The 24,151-nt window shown below is 37.5% G+C and overlaps 1 protein-coding gene across 2 annotated transcripts in view; it reads right to left on the bottom strand.

Annotated features, from left to right (window-relative positions):
- RNGTT (RNA guanylyltransferase and 5'-phosphatase) overlaps positions 1-24,151 on the bottom strand; it is a gene marked incomplete at both ends in the record, with an annotated part of 198,604 nt that overhangs the window by 100,753 nt on the left and 73,700 nt on the right. For both annotated transcript variants that reach the window (XM_082481115.1, XM_082481116.1), the window contains one exon: positions 16,437-16,601. In XM_082481115.1, the coding sequence (XP_082337241.1) occupies positions 16,437-16,601 (165 nt within the window). The remainder of the gene's footprint in view (positions 1-16,436; positions 16,602-24,151) is intronic.

Below are 24,151 nucleotides of genomic sequence, written 5' to 3'. Positions count from 1 at the left end.
CAGCATCATTTCTTTTTTGGTTTATTTTGTTTCTAAAAGCAGAGAAGGTAACAAGAATTAAACAGCTGCTTTCAGTCTCAAAGCAAAAATGCATCAAATAGCATGTGATTAACTCTATACTGGGGAGGGGAAAGTTTCATATATTATGTAAAAATAAAAGTCAAAATCTCAGCCTTTCCACAAATAAAAGCTGGCTAATTCACATTTTAAAAGAAACAGAGCCCAAAATAAAGTGTTAAGAAAAGTTCTGATTTGGGTTTGTTGACTGAAACTACTGCAAATAGACAGTAAAACTTTCAAAATAGTCTTTAGTGACCCTGGGGAATACAGGGCTTTGGGAATTAAAGGGAGCACATACCATCTGAAAAATGGAAAAAGGAGAAAAAAACCCCACACCTCAAACTGAAGCCACTCAAGACTTATCTTTTTCATACTCGGGATACCGTTAGCCTCACCTAGTGTTAGCATTGAAGCAAAACAGCTGACCTCAACAAATCTAGTGTAAATTAACAGTTTGGGGGAAGATGGAAGAGGATCAAAGGCCTCTGGCAGGTCCACTGCTTCCTCCCCTCCCTGCCCAACACCAGACATAGCCTGGCTCAGACTAACTTTCAGACAGCTATGAGGATGAGGTGAAACCCTCTTCGCCTCTCATGCATATTTAAGTTCCTCTTCAAGTGATACGCTCAAGTGCCAAGTAATTTTTTGGAAAATTGTGCAGTCTCAAGTTAAAGCCTGCTGTGATGGAGAATCACAATCTTCATTAAGTTGCTCCAATGAACTATCGCATGTGCAATTAAAAAATTAATGCCTGTTTCTCAGCATTTTTTTTCATACTTCAGCTTTTCTTCCTTATTCCTCTATTTAATAGACACCAATCAAGTTCACCTCCAAGAAGTTGCTCTGGCAAACAAACTAGCTTCACATTTCAAACATTTCACAAGCAAGCAGATACAACTTTTCAGTATTTCAATAATGTCCCTTCTAAACTCAGAGTTATCAATTTTTTTCATCAGCTGAAACCATCTGAGCTAGACTAGACAGAATATTCCAGGACAGCCATAGCAGCAAGAAAAAACACACTCCCTGTTCTGCTCTGCAGGAGTCCCTTTTCAAGGAGATCTCTGGATACATGAGCACTTGCCAAAGAAGAATTTCACCAGCCAACAGCTCATTACAACTGGCTGCTTGACTCAGAGTGGCTCCTTCCAAGTAACCACGAAGGTCCTGAAAGCACGGCCCGCGATATCATGAGTGTGACAGCACATGGCACTATGAGTATATGTTTCTGCTTGCACCCAGTGACTGCAAAAGCTGTAAGTAGCATTTCGACATCAACATCTACTTCCCTCATGCAAACATCAGTAAACCATCTCTCGTTTCTTTGATTTCACGTTTTCCTCCAAATCACCTATAAAAACATCGAAGAGCAGATTTTTAATCAATTTAACATGACCCAGTTTCCTCTGCGTTATTCTCATTTCCTAATAAAAACATTATATGCTACCTAATGTCAAATAAACGAGGTAAAAAACAGTATTTACTGTATTAGTTAAAGTGTATCTTTACATCGGGGTAAAGTCCAATTCTATAATGCATCCTCAATTATTCATTGTATTTGGCTATGCTTAGCCTAAAGATTTTCTATTTTTGTTTTCTGCAAAACCAGCAACAAAGAGGCAAGAAAAGAAATGGAACATGACAACTGCGAGTACAGACAGAAAACCACAGCTTATACCAAATATTTTTAAGCTAGTATACTAAAAAAATCATGACATTACAAAGTATTTCCTGGCCCATGCTAATGGTCTTAAATATGCATAAAGGAAGGGTAGGATCAAAAACTGTAGAAAATAAATTAAAACCTCAACTCATTAAGAAGCAATTATTTAAAGAAGATTTATATGCTCATTAAGAACCAACACATATTGAAGAATAACTGCTACATTTTCAGTAAAACAGTGAAATGATCTACTTTGCCCTAACTGCATAAGGAACACAAAGTATAAACTTCTCACTTGCTCATTACTTAAAAAGAAATTTCATGCTCTTGGGATGTAAAAGCAGTGTATAATTCAAACTGCATGAAAGTCCTTTAAAAAAAAATTATGCTTAAAGATCAAAATCCTAGCTTTCATGCAGCCATCCACTCAAGATTCTAATTCAAGATATAAACAGAGAAAAGCTGTAAATGTTATTCTATCTGTATGAATGCACACATGTTGAAAGCACCTGATGTTAACCAATAACTCAGTACTAAAGAAGAGTAAAAGTAAACTCCAAAGATTCATCTGTTTAACAAAACCACCACTATATTGAACTGTGCAATTTGTGGCAACAGCTGAATCACATTGTGATGAAAATTATACCAAATGACTGCATAAAGACACATGGGAATTTTCTCAGTTGATAAAATTAAAAAAAATACACACTTTTTATAAAATACTATTTTATGGAAAGCCTTTCAGTTTGTTAATTTACTAGACACTCTGAAGCCAGTCATACTGAAAGACTAAAAATAACCCCTTTGCCAAGTTAATCATACAGAACATTTTGGCTCAAAAGACATTAAAAACACCTAATTACTGCAATGGATTTGTTCCCTATAAGAATGAAAGCAGATAATGGCAGCAATGTGAGACTGATGTTCACTAATATGATCAAGAGACTAATTATTATCCATGAATCATTTGTAGCATTCAAAACTTGATTAATGTCAGGTCAAGTTTAACATGTGATAGGTTTTATTAGTAATGCTTGGCTATCCCACAGCTTGTCAGTTTAAGCGAGTGCCATCTGTTAGGTGTAGGAATAGCCAACAGCCACAACAAAAGCACAGTGGATACAACTGGTCACTGAAGTACATTTTAAGAATTCCGTAAGGGAGCTACCCTAATCATTTTAGACACACTAGACGAGAATCCAGCACAAGACGACCCACTAAAGATAGGAAATGCGTAGCCCAAAAAAGTGAGGATGCAAGGGGGGCTTTTCTCATTTTAAAGCTTGACCAAAGGCATGTTTAGTCCAACTGAATTTAGCTTCACAGATTGACCAGCCCCTAGTAACAAAAATTCTTTTTCAAGAGGAGTATGCATAGCTTCCTCTCTACACTCCTTCACCGTCTTTAGCAAGCATTCCTATACAGAATACACTGCTTTAGCCTTTAAACCATCACTCACAGTATTCAAGTACCTACAGCCCTAACTAGTGGCTCATGTAGCAAAACAATGACAGAAGACGATGAACCTGAAATTCATATTCCACAAGAAAATGTTTACTGACAGTCTCCCGCTTGTTCTAATGACAGATAACGGCAAGAAGAAATCTTTTTGCAGTAGGCTTACTTACTAATATTTCACAGCGCTTTGTCCAGCCTGACCAGGGGTCACCTCTCCCACATGTAGCCCATTTACAGCTCTTGCAGCAGGATGGGAACTCACCTGCTATCATAAGAGCTCACCTGGGCACCTCCAGTGAACCTTCACGAGCTCTGCACTAATAACAGTGGGAGCAGCAAGGCTGAAACAATGTGAAGATGCAACAGACACGTGCGTGCACAGAGACGAAGGAAGGTGACCTAATTCTACCTGGGTTTGCTCTGGCACCTACATACTCTCCTCTGGTCTAAAACTAGTTAAGAAACTCAGCAGGAGCATTGAAAGAAACATTTATTTACTTCACAGCTATCACAGCTACAACAACCCTCTCAGATGTATTATAAATATGTTCTCATTTGATGGCTCTCCTGCATTCTAAGTGGATGAAGCTGAAAGGCTGCGGATTCAGGCTGCCGCCAGCATAACTTGCAGTTTGTACTTCAGCTCTGCATGTTCTGTTTTCTGGCTAAGAGCATGATGTGCAGGGCTCCCAGACTCCTTGACAACTTCGTGTAAAAGCCAAGTATTCTGAAGACTTGATGCTAGTAGGCCATAGATGATAAATAACATCATAATTCAAAGAACCATAATTACTGTACAGCTTCTTCCTCAAACCATATAATTTCATAGCCAATGAGTGACAAGGACCCAAACTACTAGTGCTTGGGCATTAGCATTCTAACTAAGGACACCATTCTTCACTGATTGTCTTTTAGACCAGCAATTCTGCAGAAAAGTCTTTACCAGGGTCTAGGTATTCTTTCCAGAACAGGAAGGCAATAGAAATTCCTGTTTATACTCATGTGATGGGAACGAGCAACACCTCCAAGCAAGAAATCCAAAGAGACTCATCCCTTCTATCTGCAAACTGCTTCATGTCATGATTGAGTCACCTCTGAAAAAAACAAGTTACTCCACACAACGGACTCTCAGAGCTTTCCCAGCTCCTACTGAAACTGCTGCCAGTTTCACAAAAGAGTGTTAGTCTGCTTTTCTCACAGAGAACTTAAAGCAAAAGAAATCATATGTATCATCTTCTGAAACCTGCTTCTTAAATCTTTTCTACTACCCCTCTAAAAGATTTAAAGAAAAGCCATTTCCAGATATATGATTAGCTGGAAGTTACCGTAGTCTGTGATGGGATGCAACCTCTGATATTGAGAAGGTGGAAGAACTGCACTAGCTTGATTTTATTACCCAGGCGCAAGGGAAAAAATGCTATAGTGAACAACAATAAAATATAATGGCAGAAAGGTGGCAGGGAATAAAGTTTGATGGTTCTATTTTATTTTTAATCTCTTTTTAGTTTTGCAGCTAATTCATTAACTGAACTCTTTAAAGATGCTATTAACACTAGCTATATGCCATGTTCTTAACTATTTGGATAGAGACATTTTAGAAAAATGTCGAGCACACTGCAGTAAGAGTCCCACTGAGCTATCACCAGTTTGCTGGTTCTGAGTGAACAACTCCAAAGGTCACGTACCTAATATATTCAAAACAATACCAAGAATAACATGAGCGCTATGTGATTTAATGCTTAATTTGACAGCACATCTGCATTTCCGAATTCAAAATAAGCATTAGGCATTTCTCACTGTCAATCTCTTCTCAAAAACACAATTGAGAAATTGACATCAATTAACTACAATGTTTTCAAATGCTTCTTTCAAATAAGAGAAATAGGCTGCTCCAAGAAACTTTAATTGACTTTTCTGATAGCTTCAAAATGGGAGAAACGTGGATTCCTCGAGGCTGTGAGGGAACGCCACTGCCAAATAGCAATAGTATTTTATATTTATTTTACCTGATGAAGCAAAAGAGCAGTATAATTCATAGCTTGACTGTTTAATTTACTGTGCTCTTGCCAGTTCTCTGTTTCAACCTGCAAGGTACCTTCAGTTTTTTCTTTTAGGGATTGGGATTTTGTCCACACCACTTTCCCCATACTCTCCTGGCAGAGCACACCTGCTTGAGACTAGAGTCCTGCTGGAGCTAGAGGAGGCTTAATAGGCGCCACTAGCAAATTCATTGACCTATTTACAAATGATCTACAATCTGTGATACTCCTGAACGGATGGCAGATATTCAGTAAAGTCTGTTACCCAAAGTCCTCAACTGAGCAGGGTTCTCCACTAATGTTTAAAGCCCCCTAATACCCTGGGTTTGATCAAATACAACATTCACAAGTGCTTCTGATGTAAGAGGAAAAAACAACACAGAGTTGAGTGCAATGGGGCCAAGTACATTTTAATTTGTTCTCTAAATGATCTTCCAATGTTACAAACTTGATAAGGTTTATCTGTTATCCAGCCCCTGTGTAAACAACTACAACATAATCCAGTCTCTGGTTGTCAAGAACATGGACAGGCCTGTTTCAATTAGATCAGATAATTAAGGATCGTGTTTTATTAAACATTTCCACTAAGACTCATCAACAAAGACAAATCTTTATGTACGATAATTCAATTAGGCATAAAATGGATATTCAAGAATATAAAGTCTTCATACATTTACTGTTACAATGCCTGATTCAGACTCGGCTAATCTATTCCACTGGGCACCGATGCAGTGATTTTAACAAAAAAATTAAAGATTTAACATTATATTCTGGATGTTTAAAAACATTTGATTCTTCTGCTACGCAGAAGGCCATAACAGTAAAATGCTAAGATTTTATTATTTCTTGATTGTAAAGAAAAAGGTTAATTTTGTACAGTATTTTTTTGCAAAACTGGGCATATTACAAGAAAAGAAAGAGCTAGCAGGGATGTCCTATAATCTTGCATCATAATAAATTGCTTTAAATTTCACCCCCATCTTTACAGTTCTCTTTGTGCTTTTATTCATTTTACCCAAATTAAGCGCATGTCTACTGAACATCATTCCAATACGAGAAGGCTGATGGCTTCCCTGCGGAGCTGTATTGCCAGGAGGCAGCTTGGAAAGTGACAGGCTGTGAAGTGGCACAACGGACAATATTAAACAGTTGCCCCTCAATTAATGAGAGGAGTGACCTACTTAGTCACCACAGCTGAGTCCTCTAACTAATTCAGAAGATATCAAATATACCAACTCAATTGCCTGTACTGGGACACCAACTGGTAATTAGGTCCAAACAGATTAGAATTTTCTCTGTTTTGGTAATACATCACAAAACTGAAAGTAGAAATCACCGTTAAAGACATTTTTCCTACTTAGGTATATTATTTCCATTGCACAAAATACAGAGAAATTACTTACAAAAATGTTAGAATGTTCAAAGCTAGTGTTAAAATGTTAAAAGCTAAACTGAGTATGTACCGTTCTAATGTTTAAACTTACAATATGCACCAAGTATAATGTTTCATCCATATGCCTTTATTTTTCCACTAGTTTCATTGTTTTCTTTCCCACACTATAGTGTGGCAAGTCAGAATTTAATTATATATTCCACATCTGAATTATTCTACATTAATTTAATTTGTACCACTAGCAAAATCTAACATGGGCCACTACTTATGAAAATAATCCTTCATGGATATATTCAAGACTGTTTGTTTTAACTTCAGTAGATCATTTTCAAAAAATGTGATATGTAACTGATGTGTGAATAATTTCTTAAACCAAAAGCAAAAAACTATTTCCCCTTTTCCCTAATCAAAATTATACGGTGCTGAAATATTATACTTGACCTTCAACATCACAAATAATAATAATCAAAAGCAAGTAGCCTAATCCTCTTTTGTTAACTCCAGGAAATGAACACAGATTCTCACAGGGTCTCCTCAAGTGACTCCACCAGAGCAAGGAGGCTGAGAAGTTAGCCACAGGTGAGTCATTTTTTTTCCCCAGCACAAGGGAAAATGTTTTGGTGTAAACCAAATCTAACCAGGTAACTGCAGCCTCCTTGCCCCACAGAAAGCAAATGAACACCTGGGAGGCAGCTGGACACCCCACCAGCCCTTGCCTACAAAGCCCCCGTTACCCTCATCCTTCCACTGCAAAAAATTGCATTTACTGAGCAGTATCCACATCATTCCTGTGCTGCAGCTGGTTCCATGAAATAGCTCCAGTTCAAGAACCAAATTTTAAGCCGTAGTAACCTACATTCAGCTCAAGAGCCACAGTTTGATCTTCTATTTCATATTACAATTTACAAAGCTTCCACTTGGTCTGGTTGGCTGTCCTTACCTTTAAAATTCACATGGTAAAATCAGTTTGAAAAATCAGGCTGAAATACTATGTGCTGGGATACAGGACAGCTGCCAATGGAAGATTTCAAATTCTAATAAAAGCATAACGTAACATCTTTCCAGCTTCTTATTTGCTACTCATTTACTAGATTCCTGAGGTCAACCATTATTTGCATTTACAGGAAGAAAAGCACTCGAAAAAGAAAATTGAGTGAAGATAACCACCAGCAGCACAAAAGCATCTAAGGGTGGAATAAGGCAATTTTGCTTTTCCAACATTTGATTTCCCATTTTGGGGGAGATGGAATAGGACAAGGCGAGGAAGGAATATATGAAGTAAAGAAATAAAAGCAAACAGAAACAAAATGGTAGAGGGGAGATAGGTTAGAAGATAATTAAAAGGAGATGAGATGATAAACAGGCCAAAATCCTTGAACAGAACAGATGGAGTGAGGACTATGGTGTAGGCCAGACACCAAAGAGTGACTGCCAACTCCGGGTCAGGAAGTGCAGGATTGAAAGGTGAGCTGAATAAGCTACTCCTTAAGGCATAGAAAATAAAAACAAAAATAAAAACAGAGGAAACAAGTCTTTTTGGCATTAAAAACCCTCCAGATGGTAACATTCCCCCTCCACGGAGATGTGGAATTCAAAATCTCCAGTAAATAGACATTATTTGCCACTTCTGCTGCTGCCATTGCTGCCACTGAATTCTTTCGTTTTCTGTTCCGTGACTGCAAATCTTCTCCACATTTTTGTCTGTAGCTACTTGGCAACATAAGACAGGGCTTTGTGGTCATTTATAGTCAGTTTGGGGTTAATGTCTCTCTTGCCAGACGTGGATGAGCTATGTCCACATATTCTGCCTTTTATCAGGGTTCATTTCTTCAGACCATGCAAATGCTAGCTTACAGCTGCCTCAGCTGCCTACAAAATACTTCACACCAAGATCAGCAAGTCATATACTTACACGATCTCCTTCTTCATCAGAGGTCCACAGCCACTTGATTTTTCAAAGCAAACCACCTCAACAGTGGTCATTTATTAGTATGAACTTTTAAAAATCCCTCCTTTCCTAACTACAACAAAAGCAGTTTCAAAAAAATAAATAAAAAAAAACCATCAAATGTCAAGTAAACTAGGAGAACAAAATAAGTCATCTGTCAGTTAACAGATTTGACTGAAAACTTTCAAGAAGATCCTAGACCATTTAATCTTCTAGCAGAGATTACTCACCTTCATTCTAATCCCTCTAGGACAAGATGTCATTTTAAAATCAGGTAACAGTCTAAGAACTGACAAGTCATTGACGTACAGCGAGCTAACATTTGAAAAAGGTTGCTCATTTGACCTGTATCATTGTTTAACCTTTAGCCCTATTGTTCCATTGAGAGTGATGGGCACAATTCTCCACGGGGCCATGGACGGCACAGAAAGGGACCTTTTTTCTACTCCTGCTAGACAGCATTTTCACTAGACAATAGGCTTAAGTGATGACATCCAGGCTGGGCACGTCCACACAAAAACCCCTTGTAAAAGAACTGAGGGTTAGTTTAGGCAATGAAAGCCAAGACTTGCATAATTTCCAAGGGTTTGATTATTTCTATGTAACTGTACTTCCTGTTTAACATAACAAATATAATGTCCTTGTTGAAAATCCTAAAATATTTGTATAAATAAAAGGCTAAGGCTCCAAGGCTAAGAATATGTAGCATATAAAGCATTAACCTCACTGGTCTTTACTGCTTTAGCATCAAGGGAGTCTAAAACTCAGCTTCTTCCACAGTCTGTTGCTATCCTTACATGATGGGTGGGAGTGCTGGCAGATTTGACCATGTCATCCACTTGAATTCTGATGCACACTAATAAATGAAACGAAAGCAAGCTATGCAACAAAAGTGACCCATCAGGCAAGTGTAATGACAAACAACAAAGATTCAACGTTGCTCAAAAATATCTTTCTAAAAGACTTTGAGAGTTACATTAAAAGTCAAAATTGCTCACAGAGTACATGCGCTCCCAGCTAAGACTAAAAGAGTAAACTGTGTTTAATGATTCTTTAATTATAGACAGACAAATTTAGTGATACTGCTGTCTCCATCAATATCGAAGTTCAACGAGGTAACATTTTTAGAGATTCCAAGAATATACAACCTGTCCCTTTCTTTTCTTCCTCTTGCCACCAAAACTCAGTCTTAGAAAAAACAAAAGCCCACCAAAACATCTTAAAATAACTTCAAGACAACATTATAAAGATATAACATTGTAAAAATATAGCCCTTATTTCCAAAATCTAGTACCAACAACAAATGTCAAGACACAACTATAAATGCTGCCATACTTTGTAATTGCACTTTTAAAGTGCATTTCATTTCACAATAAATTGATTTTTAGATTAGAAAAAAACAAACAAACAAACAAACAGCCAGTACTCTAACTCAGGTATTAAAGTCCCAAACCCATAACTCTAAGAACAATTTCATTATTAGTCATACTATATAACACAGTACAAAGTTTACTGCTGTTTCAAGTAATTACTTCCACATTTTCACTGAAAATAACTAAACCTATGTGGACAACATTAATTTTTCCTGGTATAATTAAAAGTTTTAGCCACTTATTCTGCTATTCAATATAGTGCTGAGACTCCTGGCCTTTTCGAGTAATCCTCCTACAATCCACCCAAGCTAACACACCTTTACTGATACGTGCTATTGTTAATAAGAAGAATGGCCAACAACGGCTTTCAATTTGGAACACAATGTCTTAATTCCGGTCAAAGAAAGGAATGACAGAGGGAGGCTGTGAAGGGAGGGGTCTACAATATGTACTTTTGTGAGGTTCAAACTGCGCCCTGGGAAGATATTTCAAAAATTGAAGTTTCTCAAAACAAAAATAAGATGTGATGTCTAGTTCCAGCTGCAGTAATTCAGAAGTACACTCGATTCATTTCTTGGCCCTAAGCAAAACCCAGCTACGCTTCAAAAATAACTTCAAGACACACTCCAAAAATTTTGATGAAACACGTTCTGACCATTGGTATGGGTTTTCCACTTTTTCCGTCTTGAACATGCTAGTGCAATCAGAGATCCACCTTATCTGTGACCAAAAACTACTATGTCCACTGATCTTTCTTTGAAAATAACAAGCCCTGGGGGTGACCTGAGAAGCTACATCTTCTGTCTGTGAAACACATGAACTGAAGGTAGGGAAGAAACCCACACTTAAGAAAACACACAGCTTTTCTGAGATCATTCAAGGGTGTAAACCTTCAATGACCTCTAGTCAAGAAAGAGAGGATCCTGTTAGATCCTTTATAAAGATGAAAGAATTCTGCTGTTCTTGGAGAAGAAGTAAAACAGTTAATTAAACATAAGGAAAAGATCTACCTAAGTAGGTGCCATTTGTCAGTTTTTAGCATCCATTCAGCTGCCACCATCTCTGGAGACTGACTGATGGATATGCTGAGTCAATCTGAATATGCTGAATATGAGCAGACTTAGAAGCTAGAAGGAATTCCTTGCCTCCCTTCAGACCTTGCTGTGCTGCATACAGAGTTGGTAAACCCTGTCATGACATTTGTCATTGATGCAAAAGAAACCCAGCTTGCTCTTTGAGCTATACTAATGAGGTATTCATCGCTACGAGTACATTTGTTGCTATAGTTGCAGAGATGACTGAATAAACATAGAAAAAATGTCTTTTGGGCAAAGCAATACTATTTTTAAATAGTCCTCTTTCGGAATAGGGCAACGCTTCAAAACAATAGTCTGTTCTGATCATATATAATGAAAAATTCTGTTCACGAAGTTGTGATGGATATGAAGATGTAATCCCTGTTTCATTATCCTAAGGAAGTGTTACAGGAAATCACACTCATCAAGTTCACAGAAGTAATGAAACAAAAAAATGTATTTTTGAGATAAATAAGAGCAACAATAATTCTTAGTCTAAATATTATTCTTTTGAGAATATATTTTTATGAATACTATTCTGTTGAGCAGATACAGATCTGAAATATATTTTGAATCTATAATCATAGAATGGTTACAGTTGGAAGGGACCTTAAAGATCATCTAGTTCCAACTCCCCTGCCATGGGCAGGGACACCTTCCACTAGACCAGGTTGCTCCAAGTCCCATCCAACCTGGCCTTGAACACCTCCAGGGATGGAGCATCCACAGCTCCCCTGGGCAACCTGATCCAGTGTCTCGCCACCTTTCTTTCTAATATCTAATCTAAATCTACCCTCTCCCAGTTTGAAGCCACTACCCCTCATCCTATCACTACATGCCCTTGTAAAAAGTCCCTCTCCAGTGTTCTTGTAGGCCCCCTTTAGATACTGGAAAAATGCTATAAGGTCTCCCCTGACTCTTCTCTTCTCCAGGCTGAACAACCCCAACTCTCTCAGCCTGTCCTCAGAGGAGAGGTGCTCCAGCCCTCTGGTCATCTTCGTGGCCCTCCTCTAGACTCAGGTCCACATCCTTCTTATGTAGAGGGCTCCAGAGCTGGACTCAACATTCCAGGTGGGGTTTCACCAGAGCAGAGTAGAGGGGCAGAATCACCTCCCTTGACTTGCTGGCCATGCTTCTTCTGATGCAGCCCAGGATACAGGCTTTCTGGGCTGCAAGTACACATGGACAGCTCATGTTGAGCTTCTCATCCACCAACACCTCCAAGTCCTTCTCCTCAGGGCTACTCTTAATCCATTCTCCGCCGAGCCTGTATTTGTGCATGGGATTGACCCGGCCCACATGCAGGATCTTGCACTTGGCCTTCCTGAACTTCATAAGGTTTGCATGGGCCCACCTCTCCAGCCTGTCCAGGTTCCTCTGGATGATATCCCTTCCCTCCAGCATGTCGACCACTCCACACAGCTTGGTATCGTCAGCAAACTTGCTGAGGGTGCACTCCATCCCAACAGCCATGTCACCAACAAAGATGTTAAATAGTACCAGCCCCAGTACCAACCCCCGAGGAACACCACTTGTCACTGCTTGCCATTTGGGCATGGATCCTTTGACTGCAACTCTTTGAGTGCAATTGATGATTTCCCTTAAAAATTTACCAATATTGCCTTTCATAAAACTCCACATCAATACTGGTAGTACTACCTAAAACTCCTTACAGTTATCATAGGGCATACAAACAATTCTTAACTATTGACATAAAACTTCTTACTCATTGAAAACAATGACCAGATTTGAAGCCTTATTAGAAGTTTTGTGATAACAGTAGCATAATGAACATGTTTCATTAGGTAACAGTGACTTTAAATGAGGACAAGGATTGCTTAAAAACTGTAACATACACTGTACAAAAAGAAAAGTTTAAAACCTATGCTTATTTCAAACCCAAAATGTAGAAAGTTTTAGAGTCTGCCCTGATTGCCGCTCAAAGAAAAACCAAAACCAAACACACACAAAAGAAAACCAACAACAAGAAACCACCAAAAAACCCACAGCAAACCCAAATACCCCAATACATTAAAAGCATATAGATACTCTTATCTGAAAGATGTTTTTAAAGTGGTGATAACACATTAGGGCGAGAATTTGTTGATTGAACTACATTTGCAATGTAATAACATAAAATGCAGATTGCAATGTCCTAAAGTTTCACCTGGTACTGCAGACTTACTGAATTCTTCAAATATTGTTTTTTAAAAGCTTGAGATAAGAGATAGACCCAAAGAGATAGCCATGCTTCACACTTTCAGATGTGCTGCTCTCTCAAACTGCGTAAGTCACCATCTGTTCCAATAGTATATTCATTGCTCATAAAAAAGCAGCAAAACTCTGAGGAAAAGGAACCCTCAGAGAAAGAAAATGTGCTATATAATTGTAGTGTAAACCAGCTGTTGACTTTTACTCACTCTAACACTGGGGAAAGTTAACTGACAAAAAGAGGCCTGGTTAAAAAAGTAATCTTTCAAAACATAGTTCGATAAAACCCAAGATACTACTCTTCGTTGCTTCATTTTCCTACCAATGTGATCTAATACATGCACAGAGTAGATAAATCATTAATGTTTGAAATGATTAAAATAAGAGAAAAATAACTGGCTATTCACTCTGCACTGCCAGTAACTCTAACCCTGTGCATCTTCAACTGCTGCATACAGGAATATTCTTCACAAAAATGAAGAAAATAGGCCAGATAACTGCTTCATTCCACAATTCACAAGTTAATCAAACCTGGTGGCAAAGACAAGGACAAAATAAAGAAATATTGTCCAAGTATTAGTGTCAAAAGCAATTATAAGTCTATTACGAAACAAATTCCAGCCATGTATAATTTTTTTTTCCCCTCACCAACATTACCCAGCAGTAAAGCATCAAATATAAGACAGTCAATGTCTTCAAGAGTTTATCCTCAGAGCTTTGAGAAAGGCAGGGAAAGACCAGTAAACAGCATCATTTCATTGGTGACTTTAAAAGGTGCCGCAGTCAGAATTGTTAAAATCCAATACAGTGGAACACACATAGACAATTTGGAAATCTCCTTTAGACAGGAAAGAGAAAGATGTTGAGCATAATTTTAATTTCCTAGGTTTTGGGAAATAGAGGACCATTTCAATAGTCATGTGCTGGCAATAAGATTTAACTAGCATGAGATTTGTTTACAGATGTAAATGAATGTACAGATGTTTACATCTGTTTACAGATGTAAACCCTCACCAAGTTTGCTGATGACACAAAACTGGGAGGAGCGGCTGACACACCAGAAGGCCGGGCCACTATTCAGCAAGACCTGGACAGGCTAGAGAGTTGGGCGGAGAGGAACCTAACAAAGTTCAACAAGGGCAAGTGTAGGGTCCTGCAGCTGGGGAGGAATAACCCCATGCACCACTACAGGTTAGGGGCTGACCTGCTGGAAAGTAGCTCTGCAGAGAGAGACCTGTGAGTCCTGGTGGACAACACATTGACCATGAGCCAGCAATGTGCCCTTGTGGCCAAGGAGGCCAATGGCATCCTTGGGTGCATTAAAAAACATGCAGCCAGCAGGTCGAGGGAGGTCATCCTCCCCCTCTACTCTGCCCTGCTGAGGCCACATCTGGCATACTGTGTTCAGTTCTGGGCTCCCCAGTTCAAGAAAGACAGGGAACTGCTGGAGAGTCCAGCAGAGGACTACAAAATGATCAAGAGAATGGAGTACCTCTCTCACAAGGAAAGGCTGAGACACCTGAGTCTGTTTAGCCTGGAGAGGAGAAAAGCATAGATAAAATCCTCTCTCAGTTATCTAAAGGGCAGGTGTCAAGAGGATGGGGACAGAGTCTTTTCTGTGGTGCCTGGCAACAGGACAAGGGACAATGGGTACAAGCTGGAGTAGAGAAAATTGTATCTCAACATGAGGAGGGACTTCTTTACTTTGAGGGTGGCAGAGCACTGGAACAGGCTGCCCAGAGAGGTTGTGGAGTTGTCTTCTCTGGAGATACTCAAAACCTGCCTTGATGTGATCCTGTTCAATCTCCTCTAGGTGAACCTCCTTTGGCAGGGGGGTTGGACTAGATGATCTCTGAAGGTCCCTTCCAACCCCTACCATTCTGTGATTCTCTGATATGATTTACCTAGAAATTTTTCTAGGAATGCTTCCAACCATGTTCTTCCTGTGATTTTTAAATGAGGTTAAAAAACCCTAGAACTTCAGAACACTTCAAGAAACTATAAATTTATATAAGAAACCACTTTTGAGATGTGTTCCTTTTGTTCTAGTTTCTTTTAATTTCAAGCTGAAAATTATGTGCCCTAGACAGTCTTCTTTCCTCCATGAAAAATTTATTTCAGATTTATGACATTGATCTTAAACAGACAACCCAAAAATGCAACAACACAAATACAGAGAAGCAATCAAAACATTTATAGTGCTTTATCCACACAAACTTCTCATAGAATTGTTTGTGACTTAAACTTCCCAAAGCCTGCTACTTTCTGCTGGGTTGGTTGGTTGTTTTTTTTTTTTTTTAAAGTCCAGCTTATGCTTTACCTCTTCATTTAATTTTCACTCACTGTTGGTTAGCCAAAATATCATTACTGCTCCTCCTGGGGGAAAGATTCATTACTTGCTACAGGGTCAAGGAAATGACAAAAGCAAATAGAAGACGACAATTTGATGTTCATTGCTTTGTGTTGATGAGACACAGGGCTACTTTTAACAGCAGTGCTGAGAAAAATGGGTTCTTCTAGAAGAAAGTATATCCGAGAGTCATTTAATTCACCAAAGAGAATTGAAGTATTTTACAAAACGCTAGGATATGACTATACCAAAGAAAAGAGTGCACAATGAAAGATAGGAATTCATATATATATATATATATATATATATATATATATATATATTTGCAAGTCATATGCATTACTTCAGAAGACCAAGGGCAGTATTTTAATAAGTAAAATCTGGAAACATTAACTAGAATAGGTTCTTAGTAATCACTGCTGAATATGAAGTGGGACTTCAAGCACAACTCATGATTCTTATACTATGGCCAAATGGGGACTGGAAGTAAAAAGAACATTATATTCTTACCTATGAAGGAGGAGAGTGTAAACAACATAGCTCTCACACATCCCCTTGAGCTCAGAGACATTTCAGACCTAAAGGTATTAACTTCTATATCATCATTCAACACCACGAAACTAAAGATTTAGATTTTGAAAAAGTACAGGTTTTAAATATGGGCAAATAGTAATTCAGAAGAATTAGGTAGCCTAAAACCACTTTTCAGAGTATCCCAAACTGCCAATCACCCCCTTAAGCATTGCTGAACACTCGGTTAGCAGAAGAACTCGCTGGAAGCTAAAACAGCTGAGGGAAAAATCTATACCCAACACTGCTTTGCTGCCTTCAGCACCACAACATAAACAACTGAAATCAAGTTTACCTTTCTTGAAGCGTAGATGTCGAAAAATGGTTTGTTTCGAACACTGAACGGTTCCTGTGCTTTGTCAATAAGACCATTTTTCATCTTTTCATGTCGTGGAAATATAATCTCTTTCTCTATACATGCAAGTCGAACATTAAAATCACAGTCTCCAACAGGCTGGCCCTGCCAAGTTACAAAAAGCAGAATTAAAATCAAACACTTACCAAATTACTTGAACAGCCTAATTTTTCCTTACACAATATTTAGAATCATACAGATACATAAAAATATTATCAAATTACTTCATGGTTTTGCCCAATACTTGGTTTCCAAGCATATGTCTCAGGCTGCAAGAGGTTTAATCAAATCAAAGTTAATAGAAAGATAAAAACTTATAATATGTATTCAAGCATATGTGAGTTAAATACCTAAACACCTCTGAAGTTAAGCAAAATAATTTAAATATTCCCTAATTATAGCTTTGGATATAGCAGCTACATACTTTTCCACATAGCTTTCCTCATAAGTCATTTAGCTCATTTTGTTCATAATACTTTTAATGACAATGTAACAATGAGATTTACACAATTAAGCAAACTCATTGCTTTGAATGTACCATATTGATGACTTCAAAGAAGTGTTAATTACGTAAATGTTCACTTTTTTGTCATAGAAAAGAGAAAAATATAGCTGTAGTTGGAAAAAGCACCAATAAACAGCGGCTGCAAAAGCCCTCAAAATATGTGATGGCTTGGTTACAAAAAGGTAGTAAAAGCCCTTCTATAAGCCTCAGTAGTGTACTCTGACCTTTCAAGACTTGAAATAAAACAGCAGCTTTACATTGCTCTCTCTATATTTGGTGCATTGCATCAGATGAGTATGAGCATTCAAAATGTGCGTTTGTCAAGTTAATAAATGCTTGTAATGAAGTTTATTATATTTTGAGCAATAGATAGTGAGGAGACCACACTGCAGATATCACTAAGAGAAAATAAGCAACTGGCAACTTCTAAATTCTAAAGTTAGTTTCAGTCAGACATGCCACTTCCATAGCAATAAAACACAAACCTCATAGATTTGCATTGTTACAAGCACGATGCAGCACTGGAAGTTATTTACATGAGATCATCCCTCATTTTGCCACCCCATTCACACAAAAAAATAATTTTCAAAAACCATCCCTTTCATGGTCCACATAGAATAAGCTCACAGAATTTTGGCTTCAAAACCAGATTTTTTCAAAAGTGGAAAGCAATGAGCACAGGAAACTGGGAAGACACAGGACTCTAATCATCAATGGCAGCAGTACAGATGAGCAGGACAACCAGCCACCAGTTATTTCCTGTACCAAACGTAACTAGAAGAAAAATGGAAAGAGAGTCTAAAAGGAAAAAAGTCCCGCTCTAACGTGCATCAAAGAGAATCAGGCTGGTAAATCTGAAAGAATGCAGAGGAAATAAATGGCAAAATGACATCCTGATGACACATACAAAGGTAAGGGATAGAACGCGTAGTATCTGAACAGCTATTTTAATTACGAGAAAAACAGAATGCCACTTTTGGACCAACGTGAGTTTAATCAAGTTCTTTCCAAACTCATCCTGGCTTTCACCAGAATCTTCTGCATTTCATGCTCTCAAAGGGGCAATTAAAGCTTCTCTTACATTTCTTTCCTAGCATTAGATCCTTACTAGACCTCTATCAAAAGTCCTCAATTGCAACAGTTTTAAGAACTATGCATTGCTCCCATACCACATATAATTCACAACCACTTTCTTACAGGACTCGGCTTCAATCTATACAAGAGGAAGCACAGCCACCATCATTTCGGGGGGTGAAGGACATTCCGCACAAAGCGAATGACAACATGGGTGAAATGTCTCCTAATCTCTGCACATTGATCCATGCTTGTGAAGAAGAAGAAAGCCTTTATGTCTGTTAACTTTGCCTTCACCATTGCTTTCCTTTCACATATGGAGGTGTTGTTAGTAAAGAGCCATTCAAATGAATGGAAAATTAGAGTATGGGAAAATCCGAGAGGCAAGAAAGTGGCTCACTCTTTATTCATTCATTGCAGAACACAGCTGCATAATCTACAGATTTTTAAGGGCCATATATTAAAATTCTGGAGAATTGTTCTTTCTTTCTTTCTTTCTTCCCCCACGAACAGCATACTTGAGAGCTCATCTGTACAGTGATTGAGCTTGTCCTGGTTTGTATATCTAATTAAAACACAGAAAACATATCTTGACCTCTGTAACAACTGACTGAAGAACTGATTGAAGAATTCTTTCCTGGGAAACGTGTATACACATAGTTTTTCAAGAACACTGGTCCTTTCCAACCTCAGCAATTCTATGATTCTATATACTGTTCTCTAGGTAAGTTTCAGCAAGATCTAGTGCACATGCTCTCTTTCCTACAGTAGCTTTTCCACTCAGACACATTTTATGAGTAGGTCTGAAAGAGCAAATAAACTAATTAATGTTTCAAATATTTGAGCTTCCTATAAGCAGTAAAGTTATTTAGAGAGCTTCTTTACATTGATTCATTCAAAAATGCTTTTACATAGCGACTTAAATTTATTTCAGTCCCTTAATAGTTAAATTAAAATCTGAGATGACTTCACATGCACCATAAACCAGCTGAATCACTTTCTTTTCCTTTAAATAATCCTTTCACTTCTCACATCGACTTGGAACCAATTATTTCCTGCAGCTCTGCCAATCATATATTTTTATTTCAAAGCCGGTTACGCAGAAGGGTATATTACCACTTGGTTCTATCATATAAAGGTCAAAGCTAGGCTGACATAAAATTATATGAGATGGGAAAACACAGATAATGCTGCTAAGCAACTTCTTCACCAGCTAAGTAAACTCAGAAGTTAAGGAATATTTTATTCTCCCAAAAGTAAAGGACATTAGCAGTAAGAAAATTAACATAACATTGAATTTAAATCAAGGACATACTGAATAAAAGCAATATTGGAGGAAAAGGACTTTTTCTTTGTTATTAAGACACTGCTATAATTACAAAAAATATTGCTAATATACAATGTATTTATCCCAGACAGATCCAAAACCTTCAAGTGGTAAAATCCTAGCTTCTGTCAAATAAGTAGGAGGATAATGTAGCCTGTTATAAATAATTCACAGACCTTGACAAAAACAGGAAGAGATTATTTAGTATATAAACCACACATTTAAGAGTTGTCCAAAACCAAGACATGGATGCGTATACAATCTAAATAAATTCTAGTACATTTTAGGCAATATAGAGGTTTTATTAATTTAAGCATTCAGCTGTTTGATATTTTATTTCAATACGTAAGTTTTTACTTGTCTGAGAAGGATGAGGGTCACCACTGCCTAACAGCATAGTTACCGGAGTGCATTAGATGGTAACTTCTGTTCCAGGCATTTTTAACCTAAAATAAGTGTGTTAGCAAAGGATAAACCAAAATTAACAACTAGCATGTGTTTCCTATCTATGCTAGAAAGTTACATTTCCCCCTCAAAATAATTAAAATGTATCCTGAAGCAAAATTTCGTTTAGACAAGCCTCAAGAGAGGAGTCATCTGTTGAGTCAACAGCTCTTCCTTGGGCAGCTGAATTCCTGTCACCTGTTGAAACTTTGTGCATTGCACTAAGAGGTCACAGCATGAAACGAGCTTGCAATAGATGCGGCACTTTAAAACATTGTTTTGATTTTAAATACAATTGTCCACACATCCTCAAAACATAAAATCCCTACAGAGCTTTGAAATCCACCCAGGATTGAACACTTCTAAATTTAAACTTACAATATTTCAAGTCAACTTCCCAACAGAACCCATACACAATTAAGTCACACAAGAACCTAGTGTACCATAAAAGAAATGCACTTTAAAAAAAAAAAACCTAAAAAACAGGGTCTGCAGCTCATTTAATATCCATTGTCTTGAGGGGCTGGGGAAAGGCAATTTATTTGCTGAAAGGAGCTAAAAATAAAAACAAAGGAGAACAAAAAATAACAGTCCCAATAACATTCCTCCAGATAGGTGCTGACAGACTCAATTTGGTCAATCATCAGGCTGTAGCTCCTGCCCTCCACCCAGTTCACAGAGACTTCCGAATTGATGGCACAACCTCATGCTGATATGGCTACAAGATATGGCTGATGAGTAATTCAAATCCCAGGTCATTAAGTACAGCAAGATGGCAGGAATCGCTGAGACAGGGGTGATGGAATTTCTGCTGCACACCCTGTTTCAGTCCTCTCCTTCTCCACAAGGAGGAAGGTACCCTTGAGGAGGTACCATCACCCTCCAGGTTTAAGTCACCCTTCCCTTGCCTCCAAGGTTGACTTTGTGGCCACAGCTCAGTAGATTCAGTGAGACTCAGATGGAAAGTCCTTTACCTAGTTGGATACAGTACAGGTAACAAAAAAGGGTATGCAGGTACTAAATCCCATAAAAGCACTTTCTCTTAGAATTTGATATTTATCCGGCTTTTCCCCAATGCAGCTATAATAAAAAGAAAAATAAGGCCTGGGCCTCTGTACACAGCTGATAACTGGCTTGGGCCAGGATAAACTGAAATTATTTATTACCTTCCTCCATGAGATATGGTTCGAAGTCTACCTGCCAGCAAAGTGCGCTCCATTTGCTTCCCCAGAGCAGTAACTTAGGCATGAATAATTCAGCACATACACGCATATACGTTCCACGCACGTCTTCACTTATTGAGCCATAGCGGAACATATGTCACAACTGTCTTAGCTTTAATGATTTTGAGACAAGAATAAAGAATAAGCTCAGGCTGATATCCTACCCTGTGTTTAACATTATTAGTGACAATTCAAGGCACCCACAGCTGACATCTGCATTTCCAACGAAAGCCCATTATTAGTTCTCCCATCTTCTGAAGACCATGCAGTCTAATATTTTGCATTTTGTATTAATGGTCTGGCACATATTTCTTCTGATTCTGGTTTTATAGATGCTGCTATTTTTTTGATACACATAGCTTTTATATAAAAACAATCTGAAGGTGTTGTTTCATTCTCCAAATAAGGTTATTACTATATTCAATCACTTAAAAGGTGGGTTTTTTCCATTTCCAGTAAGTTTTCTTTTTAAAACAGGATTAAAAGTAAAGTATTAGAGAAATGAAAAATTTTGTAGAATTATGATTCACATTTTTCATTTCTAAAAGGGAAAAGGCAAGACAACCATTATATCTGAAAATACATTTTAAAATTTTTTTTTTCTAACTTTTATCACTCAAGTATTCAAAACAGATATGGTAATGGCAAGGAATTTAGCAGTTTCAAAATGGTTTCTAAAATTTATCTTGGCATCAATGAGGTGCAGCATGTGAAATATTGTTTCAATTGTAACAATTCAACCAATGTGCTGCAGGAACATAATTACTATTTATATGTTGTCAGCTTATACAATAGAACATTGCTTTGATTTACCACAGAACAAAAAAGGTTTGAGGAATCAGAACTATTAAAAAGATTGCTCAAGACATGTATTAAATTATTTGCATTTCCCTTAAAAAAAAATCACTGAAAAGAAATTCAAGTATGTAGGAATCAACAAAGGAAAGAAGATTGTAGTCCATGCATAAACATCAATGTCTAACAGAACACACAAATATAGCTCCACACTTTTTTTTTTATTAGCAAACATAACTTCAACAAAACAGCAGGACTGTCAAAACTGTGACTAAACAGATAAGATCAAAACAGAAAAAGTAGATTGTACTACAAACATTGCTCCCTTCCTCACTCTTCTCCTCCTTGGATTGCTCAAAACAGAATACAAATTCAGGATAAAACACCGTAAAGCCTTACAAGTACAAGTGCATGGTAAGTTTGCTTCACCACGTAAAGGTAACCTATATAAGTCAGAACATTTACAATCAGTTGAAGTGACTGAATTATGATTCTCACCATTGACGCTGTGCAATAAAGAGGCAGATTTATGGAAACGGGCATCTACCATGGATGAACACCTAAGCCCTCTCTTTGGAAAACAAAGCTCCAGTTAGGTGCCAAAGGCTTAGTAGCTGCTATTTTGGGAGCACAGACAACTCAGTCCAGTTCATTGTTTGATTGCATGTACAGTGGCTTCATTTAGGATCTTTATAATCCTTATAAATCCTTCTGAGCCTTCAAAACCAGAACTCAATAAGGGGATTTTACTGGGATGTAAATGATTAAAACCAAAAGGAATTATGTTCTGTCTAGACTGGCTGCCTCCCCTCAAGTAATCTGAGGAGTAGATGAACTTCCCATTTTTAATTACAGAAGTAAAAGTCATAATTCTAATAACCCATAACTGTAAAATATATTTGCCATCAACAACATCAGATATTTATACACAAAAAGATTGCATGTGGTTCTCCCAGGGGAATATAAATTTAAATAATTTATTTTGCACTGAATTTAGGCTATCTGCAAAGTAAAACATAGAACAGAGGCCTTTACTGCTTCTGTTTTTGCCAATTATTTTTCCTAGTGCTGTTGTTATCCATTGTATGGAGGCATACTGACCTTAATTGCAACAGATACTAGATGGTCCAGTCAATATTTTCACTTTCTGCTTCTACTCTCCTCACACTCTCTTCCTTTCCACAAGCCATTCACAGTGACTCTTCATAAGAATAGTTATTGCTGGGTTTTTACAGGGCTGTCTTTATGATGAAGAATTATCACTCCAATGAATTAGAGAACCGTGGGAAAATTCCTACATCTTAAAGACATTATTCAGGGCATTTCATACTTGAAAAGATTGTGGCACTGACTTTTTTAGTATATAAATCACTTTACAGTATTTAAAATAAGACTGCCTGTTACAGTAAGCATAGTGTCTCCTAAAAAATAGAAAAGAGAAAAAAAAAAAGTAGCAACAATCAGCACTGATTCACAAATACTACCTTAGAAAGGGAACCCCCTACCTTTCCTAAACAGTAATAGAACTAAAACTTAAGGATCTGCTTGTAATAAGATTTTATATTCCTGAAGACCTGTAAAAGATCTATAACTTCAGTACACAATCTGTCTTTGACACATTTAGTTCATCATGTGCATTGTTAGCTTATGAGTACAAAATACTGATTAATTACTATTATGCTCCTTTCAAAAGAAAGTGCTGTTTCTTCATATTTCAAGTAAGAGAAATATTCTATAAAGGATGAAAATATGGCCTTCACATTCTCTCCTAGGCTATAACAGTTACTCGGGTTATTCAAACATATTAGGCATGGAAAAGAAAACATTAGAGAGGTCCTGATTTCACCTTCATAAAACATATCCTGAATTATATAGTTATTTTAGATTTGGTAAAACCTTCTGATTATTTTTTATTTTTTTTTCTTTAGTTCTTTTCCCCTAGAAAAAGGAAAAAACATGGGAAGGCAAGAGACAGACAGAAAGATGAAAATATGAAATATTACAGCTAGATTAATTGTAGAAAAGGAGGAATTAAAACTGAGTTAGGGAAGTAAGACATGAGAACATTTGAACACACACTGCTTCTATATGATACCCCCTCAGCTGTCCTCTATTTTGCCTGTAGTTTTTCCTGTTTTGAAATACACTGGACAAAAAAAAAAGCCATGTTAGACTTCATTCCCAGTACTTAGGAAACTGGACATGATAATGCAACTGGAAAAGCTGCTCCACTGTAAAGTTTTTCACACCTTCCACTTCAGTTGTGATCACTGTCAGATTTGAATAT

The sequence above is a fragment of the Vanellus vanellus genome (assembly GCF_965231255.1).
Source record: "Vanellus vanellus genome assembly, chromosome: 3".
Taxonomy (NCBI): domain Eukaryota; kingdom Metazoa; phylum Chordata; class Aves; order Charadriiformes; family Charadriidae; genus Vanellus; species Vanellus vanellus.
This window is presented reverse-complemented; position numbering and strand designations above follow the sequence as displayed.